This window comes from Gallinula chloropus, assembly GCF_964237585.1.
Source record: "Gallinula chloropus genome assembly, chromosome: 4".
In the NCBI taxonomy this organism is placed as follows: Eukaryota; Metazoa; Chordata; class Aves; order Gruiformes; family Rallidae; genus Gallinula; species Gallinula chloropus.
The window spans coordinates 20,695,629-20,704,289 of NC_140088.1; the positions used below are offsets into that span (position 1 = coordinate 20,695,629).

The window sequence follows — 8,661 nt, forward strand, 5'->3', positions numbered from 1 at the left end:
TATGAGCCAGAGAATATGGTCTTTTCCTCCCACTTGTGCACCAGCGTTCCAACTCAAGGGTTGCGCCGTGCCTGACTCAGCTTTACTTACCTCTATACATGCCAAAGTAGCCTTCCGACCGAATTGTTTTAATGAGGCAGTCAGACCTGCAAACAAAACAGGGAGAGATAAACCACAGGAGCACAGAGGTGGATGAGAGCAGAGAAAACCAAAATTAATCTCTTGGAGAGGTTTTCATTTACAATCTGTCAGCAAAACCCTGAGTGGAGAAGGGAACCGCATCAGCCACTGAATGCGCCATTGTTCACACCAGAGTCCAATTTCAGCCCCTTATTCACAGGGGCTTTGAAACCCCTGGCTCAGCCCACATGCACTGTCTGCTTTCTAGAAACGTGACAGGGAAAAGTGTCACTGCAAGGGCTGTTTATCCAGGGTCCCCTGTGGCAAATACACATGAGACACTAACAAGCGAATCCTCATGCACATGTTTTTACATCCAGCTCTGGAAGGGAAGTAAGGGGGGATCAAAACTCCCAGTGCTGACTTGCTTGACTTCCTCTATAAAATCCAGCACAAGGCACACAAACACAGATGACCTGAACATTCAGCCATCTGTGACCACCCATGCAGAGTAAAGCACTTGCTTTTAACACATGGCGTCCCGCAGCAGGCAGTGAGCACTGATGCTCTCACCCTGGGGAGAGCGTGGCAGGGTGCCCCAGACGTCTGCTCCAAGACGAAAACTGTCATCACCTTTCTTCCAACTACTTTTACTGCAAATGGGGAAATCGTGCAGAGCACCAGAACAGCTCAAAGCCTTTTCAGACCCAAACACACACCTAACAAACCCAGAGGTGCTGTTCAGGAAGGCAGCATATATCCCCTGGCAGTTTCCCCTCTCTGTACCAGGGCTGCATGAAGCCTGGGCGCTGGCTGAAGGCTACTTTAGAGACTTTGGGAAGTATACTTCCTATGGCTACAGGGGAAAGGAGAGATGCACACATATGCATGTCTACACATTTAAGGACCAAAATCCTCCTTGAAGTACTCATAAGGAAGTGTAGCTGATGAAAACAAGAATACAGTTCCAAGAGATTTGGCAATGCAAGGAGTAAACTTCATCTCCACTCTTTAGTAGCGCTGAGTGGGAGAGAAAGAAACGAGTTGCCTCAAGAGCTTTATAGCTCCACTTGGGTCAAGACTGTTCTAGGGTATTGCATGTTACTTGTGAAGAGCCCATCCTGCATTGCTTCCAGCTGCAGCCATCAGTTTCCCTGCTCTGATGGGACTCCCAACATCCTTTGGGATCCTGGCTTTCACACAGCCCGTCCCAGCTCCTGCAACTCATATGCACCTATCTAGGGGAGGAGGACAGGGACACGGACTACACAACATGACTGCTCCCAAGAACAACGCACCGGCAAGTCCCAGAAATCTCAGGACACCTTTCTTCTATTCCCCCATCAAGCCCTTGCACTGCAATGCTGGAGACCAGGCATTTCCCTGCTGCTTTGAACGAGCTCTGGCAGAGAGAGGGTGGGAAGAACTGCCCCCACCACACTCACACAACCTTTCTGCACGTCACTCCCAGCCCCTTGTGCTGCAGCAGAACGAGATGGAGCCAGGGCCATGCCCAGCTCCCTTCTCTCTCCAGAAAAAGGGAAACAACAGCCAACTACAACTGTACATGACACACCCTGGGCAGCACAGCCCAAAAGCCCAGCTCTCTCCAGCCCTCAGGGCTGCTCCAAAGCGTCTCCAGTTCTTTCAAAGAAAAGACTCCCCTGATACCAAAGGTCTCCTGAGCTCAGCTAAAGCAAGGCATGCTGTCTTACAGCGAGCCAGCCAACATTTCAAACTAGCTTGCTACCTTCCTGAGTGTTCAGCAGACATCTTTGAGATCTGGTATCAATGGGCATACAGTATTTCCCATAAAAAAAAAAGCCTCAGTAACTGGGGACCTCAGACAAGCCCACTCAAATCCCTAGTTAATGCGAGAGTCCCTCTGAAGACATGCTTCATGCATGGTAACAGGATCCTTTGTCTTTCCCGTGCTTGCATAGGTAGGACACAGGATGGCCTGATCTTATCAGAGGACATGTTATCTCCATGTCATCCTTGACTCTGCTGGCCCCTTTGCCCCCAGGAGACTCTTTCACTCATGCCCACCAGCCCAAGCTCACTTCCTTCACAGTTGCTGCCAATGCCAGAGGAACATCTCAAGCATTACTCACACATATAGGCTGTGTCACAGACGCTCAGGAGAAGCCAGCTCAAATATACAGGGTAAATGTTGTATATTCCATAACAGCACCTCATCCTACGGCAACTCCTGGCTACAGAACAGATCTGCACTCAAATGCTGGAGGTTAAAAGTCTCTCTCTTACTGAGCTCCCTTCCACAGACAAGGCACCCCAGCATGCCCTTACAAAGGGAGACTACAAATCCTTCATCCTGCCCTAACTCCTGCTGCTGTTGCCTATCAGGTCAGAGGAGAAGAGATCCATAGCAGCAGTAGGAGCAGGACACAACAAAAATGAGAGGCAATACAAGACAGGAGGCCACATCCTGCCAGCACACCTGAGCACAGACAGTGCAGGGAGCAGAGCACACTGTAACTGTCAAGGGAAGCACCAGCCTGCCGTGGCAAGCTAAAGCCCATAGCCTAAGCTCGTGTGCAATTGCATGTTGTCAGCCAGAGCAAGGAGACCTGGAGATTAAAGCCACAAATGTACAGAGCATTTCCTTCCTATTCCCACTCTGCCTCAAATTCTCCTGGGCATGAAAGGGAAAATATCAGTGTGGAGGAACAGGTAACACTACAACTGAACAACGTGGCAGGAGGGTGGGACATACATCATCAGTCCTAATTCCTCCCCTTACCCCAGCAATGACACCAGTACTTTTGGAAAACTAAGGCCTGACTCTGGTTCCTAGGATGAGTGCTGAGTGTAGTGCATATTCCCTCAACAGATATACAGCTCTCACACAAATCCCAGATGAATTTAGTGGGGTGGATATATCCACGTCCCCTTTTCCTACAGCCTGCAGCTCTTGTTTTTGGGTTTGGTTTTTTTTGGACACAGGACTGCTGGGGTAACTACAACTTGTGATCCTCCAAAAGGTCTGCATGCATTGTTCTAGACTGGGAATGGGTGACCGCTTCCTCCTTTCTCGTTTTAAAACTGACACAGCAATGGAGGGGAGAGTAACCTCCAATATAAGAGTCATGGACACAGAAGAGAGGCAGAAATTCCCTCATGCACAGCAAAGAAACAAACAGGGCTCCTTCTAGTTTGGTTGCTGCTGCCAAGCAAGGGATGCAGACAGACATACCCTCTGCAGAGATGGCGCCTGCTGGGCTCAGCAGCCTGAACAGCTGCTTTATTTGCTTTATGTGCTCTGCACAGCTTGGTTCAAGACTGTTCCCTGGCTTGCCTGTGGACAGTCCAGTTCCTAGAAATGCTGAACTCACCTGAAAGAGGTAAGAAAGTGGAAAGACTCCCTGCTGAAAGCCCCAGGGGATGCTGCCCATGCAGGTGGTACTCACATGCTGGTGTACATCCGCTGGCCATTCTGCTGGTTCTGCAGGCGAGTCTTTGCCAGGTCAATGGGAAACACACAGGTAACCCCAATCAGTCCAGCTATCCCTCCATTGATCAGCTTGGCAGGTAAACTGTAAGGGGATGAGAAACAGATGTTTTAGCACTGGAATAAAATCAGGGGAGATAAAGGGGAAAGGATGGAGCTCTTTGGCATGATCAGAGCTAACACATCACTGTGTGACAAGGCTGTCCTTCCCCTCAGTACAAAGAATCACAGAACTGTAGGGGATGGAAAGGACCGCAAGAGATGGAGTCCAACCCCCAACAAAGGGAGCTCTGCCTCAAGGCAAAGCTGTTACATACATGGGAGGAGGGCAAAGCAGCACATAGCAGCAGGACAAACGACTCCAGCAGAGTGGCACCAAACAGCTAAGCTACACATCGCTAAGAACAAGGAAAACCCCTGTTCCCTGGAACCCAAGGGTTTCTGTTGTCCCTAGAGGAGAAAAAACAGAGTGCTGGACCATGTACCACGTGGACAGGCTTCAGTTAGGGCCTGACAGAATCCAAGCCAACAAGCTCAATGGCAAATGCTTTTCAGCACTGCAATCAGATACGAATCTAACGAGAGGTTATGACACATCAGCTGCTACCATCATGTGGGAAGGAGCCCAGCAGAAGCACTCAGCTGGCAGCCAAGGAGCAGACGGCTGCAGCTCCAGGAAACTGTTTCCAGACCCAGTGCCTGGGGCAAGGGGAACACACACAAACCAACAGCCCAGTGAAACCACCATACTGGCAGTGTCCACGACCACAAATGCAGAGACATGAGCTCATCCCTCTTGGGGAAATCAAAACCTGGCTGGCTACATGTGCTTCCAAAATGTGGGGCTTTATCTGCTTGCCTTTGTGGTCTCACAGGGAATTCTTGTAAGTGGCACTGAGCGAAAGCCAGATCAGCTAGACATGGGTTCCAAGCAAATTAAATTACAAAAAATGTCCAGCACTTATATGCTCCATAAACCACTGCACACAAAGGAAGCCTGTTTGAGTCAGCTCCCTCTAATAAAGCACAGGATATGGCTTCCTGAACACAGGATGTGTCGGATATCAAACTGATGGCTGACAGCAGTCTTAGATTGCAGCTGGGTGAACCAGCAAGGCTGAGTCCTCCCACAGGGGGAAGGGACATGCTGCCTTTCACGATGGTGACACAGTGCTCTAGATGGGGATACAGACTGCACTACCCACTAGACACAGCAGTGGTGAGGCTGGCCATGGCATGGTAGGGTGAAGCTCTGCAAAATGCTCTCCCTGAGCAGCATTGCAAAGTGCTCTGCACAGAGGTGCAATTGCAAAGAGGATCAGTAAGTGGCCATGCTGAAAGAGCTGCCTCAACTCCAGGTTCAAGGGAAAGGCAGGATATGGAAACTCGGGATTTCAATTTTGAGGTCTCCTTGGGGAAAGCAGACAATAGGGCTGGGGAGAGAAAGAGTTTTACCTACAAGTGCCAGGCATGAAACTCATTTTAGCCTCCACTCTCCTGCAGCCAAAACTCCTTCCTCCTCAGCACCCACATGGATACAACACACACAGAGCCCTAGGTCTGGCACAGCTGGAGGAAGAGACGCCAAGGACAGGCAGAAAGACCTGAGCTCTGCCCACATTGCCAAACAAGATGGTGCTGACCGAGATTAAATCATGCACAGCATTGTAGGAAGGCAGGCCCAAATCTGCATGAGCTCACCACAGGGCCAGACTGCAATATCTCACCAGCTCGAGACTCTGTTGCCTCAGGGATCTTTGCACCACAGTCTGAGAAGGGAGCAGATATGCCTGCACACTCCTACGCTCAACTTGTTCTCAGAACATGGGAAAATTTCAAACAGTATGCTTGACATCATAAGGTTCTCTCCTTATTTAATCCATAGTGACACCAAAAGAGGTTGAAGACCAGATAAAAGTATGCCAAGGTGGAGGCAGCCCCATGGCACCCAAATCCAACCATCCAGATTCCAACGCAGGCACTGAGGAAGACTAGTATAGATGGACTAGGTAATGGTATCCATGGGCACTGCTACAGAAATGCAATGCCTTTGATGTCACCTTGCAGCAAACACTGCTGTCAATTTTAGTCTTTTGGTATCAATCTCGTTTTACTAAGGGATCACAGATGCATGCTGCAACAGAAGAGGGGCTCAGTAGAACCTCCAGGCTTAAACAGATCTCCTTGGCTTAGCTGTCCATGACTGCTGCAGACTTAGGTTGCATAGATGGGAGAGATGACCTAAGCAGTACATGTGAGGGATTTGGAGCACAAAGAAGAACCTAAGACAGAGGGCACTGCACCTGAATCAAAAGCTTTTTTCCTTGTGACTAAGCCATCCCACTTTTCACCTCAGTGCTCTCTCTTCTCTCGTGGGAAGAGAATCCACTACACCTGGTCCTCTGTCCTACTCAGCTTTGGCACAGCCACTGCCTCTCACCGCCGAGGTGCGCAGGGCTGAGTGAAACGGGGACAAGGCAGACTAGCACACGATGCAGCCATTCGCTCAGCTTGACGCGTCCCGCTCTGCTGGTGCCCCCCCTCAGCCTTTCTGACCAGTCCCTGTAGCAAGCAAGCTCTGGTTCACACTGCCAAAAGCGCATCAGAGGGGATGGGGGAGATCTCCAAAACACCAAGCTTCAAATGACCATGGACATCTGGTCCTATTAGTCTGCTGAGGTTATCAGGACATACACCTGTCAGGCTCCGTGAAGGTGAATCTCAGCATGCCCTTCAGGAGGGTAAGGGAAGAGTGGTAACTGGTCTCCAAACTGGGTAACTAACAGACAAATCTAGGCACACAAATGATCCACAGACCCTGTCTTGTTATCAGCACAGCTCAGAACTGTTTTCATTTGCAGAAGGCAGGCATGTGGGAAGATATCCTAATCATGGCAGACCCTAAGAAGGCACAGCCCTCTTGCCTGTAGCATCCAGGCATTGCCAAGACGTGGTCCTCTCTCACAAGGTTTAATTCACACATTGACCCTTCCTGTCCTGAGGTGGTAACCTGAAAAAGTAGATGTTAAGAAAGGACCACAGAAGACCCCAAAGAATGGCGGTGTCATTTATCTGGAGCAACTTCATAAGCAGAAAGCTAAATCCACATACAGGGCTGCACAGATCCATCTAACACAGCTCTTAGCTGCAGCAGTACTTTTAGCTTCCTTTCTCAAAAATGCATCCCAATTCATTTCCAGGAAGGACTCAAATCCAGCCTTTGCATATGCCAGGACCAACACTCTTAAGTTCCTGCTGTGCACTTAAGTGTGTCATTAATTATTGTTGGCACTTCACGTTTCTGCAATCACTCAAGCATTGGGCTTTAGAAGGGCACAAGGCTTCATCTACATGGACTTTGCAACTACAAGCACTGCATCCTTGGCTGGTGAAGGACCTGCCTTTGTTCCCTTGGTGTCAGAAAGTTGAAGTCAGCAGGTCAAGCTGACCTTTGGAAGAGGAATCAAAAAGCAACAGACTCACGCAGGGTAAAAGCAAAGGGCAGAATGAAAAAAAAAAAAACAAAACCAAACCAACCCACCAAGAACCCCACAACCAAAAAAAACCCAACAGTGAGAAGAAAAGAACTGAAGAAAGCAGAGATATGACACTCTGGCAAAGACTGAAAATAAGAGAAGATTGAAAAAAGCAGGTAAGAAAGGAGCAGAGAAGGATCAGAACTGTTTAAGGCCAGAAGATACAATCAGGTGATTTTCCCCAACCTACTGTATCACTAAATGGATTAAGCTTGAAAGACTTGAAAAAACAGTAAATCTGAAGCACAACTAACAACAACTTTTTTTTTTTTAAAAAAAAGTTACCTGATCTGTTTATCAGCCATTTAATTCAAACTTGATCTTGTTAAGAAATGAATCTGTTCCTTCAAATGGTTCCTTAATTTCTTTTTCAGTCACTTCTTTTTCACTCCAGTTGCTTCCTAGGAAAGGAGAGAAAGATACCAAGTAGACAAAGTTGAGACACTCTTCCTGAAGTTCAGGTCCTACTGGGCAGGCTGCAGGGTGAGGCCAGCTGAGGAATAAGCAACATAAGGGAGCACCTGGTCTCCTCAGAAAGGAGACTGAGCTCCAGAAGGAGCTTTATAAATGTGCATGTTATATATATAAAAAATCTATCACACACACACACAAGCACATATGGAGGAAAGAGCTACCAGAGTCATCAGGCTCCAGAAGCATGTGAGGAAGGGCAGCAGCCAGGCAGTGCACGATCTCTGCCCAGCATCCAGGGCAGCAGCACCTGTCACAGCTCTTTCAAACTCCAGGGAGTGTTTCACAGCATACGGACCTCTAACCCTCTTCAGGTCCAGCCAGCCACCTGAAGACAATCACGTGCCACCACAAGACCCATTCAGCACCTCCCTCCAACACATACTTGCTGTTTCTAAAGGACAGTCTTCAAAAACCTGCTCCTCCAGTGATTATAATCCTTCCTCTATTTGCCAGCCCAAATAGACAGCCTGTGCTCATTCTTGTGCCAACACTGTCTTTTAATTCCTGCTTCTCCCTCCCCAGGCTACTGATGTGACTTTGCCCTTCTGACCACTCCTTTCAGTTCAGTGCCTACAACACACTCCAAGTCTGCAGGAAACGGTTCTAGGACTCATAACTGCCTCTGTTTAACTGGTAGGAGTCACCACACAAAGAAATCCAGGCATTTGAGAAAAGTTCAGGAGCACCCATAAGCTTCGGTTTCCTGGAGATATCCTTGTCTCCTCCTTACCTCCAACCTGGGAATCAGGTGCTCCATGCTTTCGTCAGGCATCTCAACAACACCCAGACACTGTTCTCCCTCTCCTCCCCTTCCAGCTGCCACCTCCGTGGCAAGCCAGAAGTGGAAGAGATATCTTTTCCCTTGGCTTCTGGAATAAAATTTGCCTCTTAATTGCAGAAAAGATTTGCACAGTCCAACATCTGGACAGGATCAAAACTGCCTTTTCTGGAGTCCCACATTCAGCCAAAACCATGAGAGACCAGCACACAGAGCTCACTAAGGCAAGCAGCTCCTACCCAAAAAGACCGCATGCAAACCTCACCCATTGCAAGACGCTA

The 8,661-nt window shown here is 48.7% G+C and overlaps 1 protein-coding gene across 3 annotated transcripts in view; it reads right to left on the minus strand.

Moving 5' to 3' along the window:
- Positions 1 to 7,433, minus strand: part of SLC25A22 (solute carrier family 25 member 22) — a gene marked incomplete at its 5' end in the record, with an annotated part of 30,284 nt that extends 22,851 nt beyond the window's left edge. For all 3 annotated transcript variants that reach the window (XM_084263392.1, XM_084263391.1, XM_084263390.1), the window contains 3 exons: positions 91 to 146; positions 3,552 to 3,677; positions 7,414 to 7,433. In XM_084263392.1, coding sequence (XP_084119518.1) covers positions 91 to 146; positions 3,552 to 3,677; positions 7,414 to 7,433 — 202 coding nt within the window. The remainder of the gene's footprint in view (positions 1 to 90; positions 147 to 3,551; positions 3,678 to 7,413) is intronic.
- Positions 7,434 to 8,661: the final 1,228 nt, after the last annotated feature.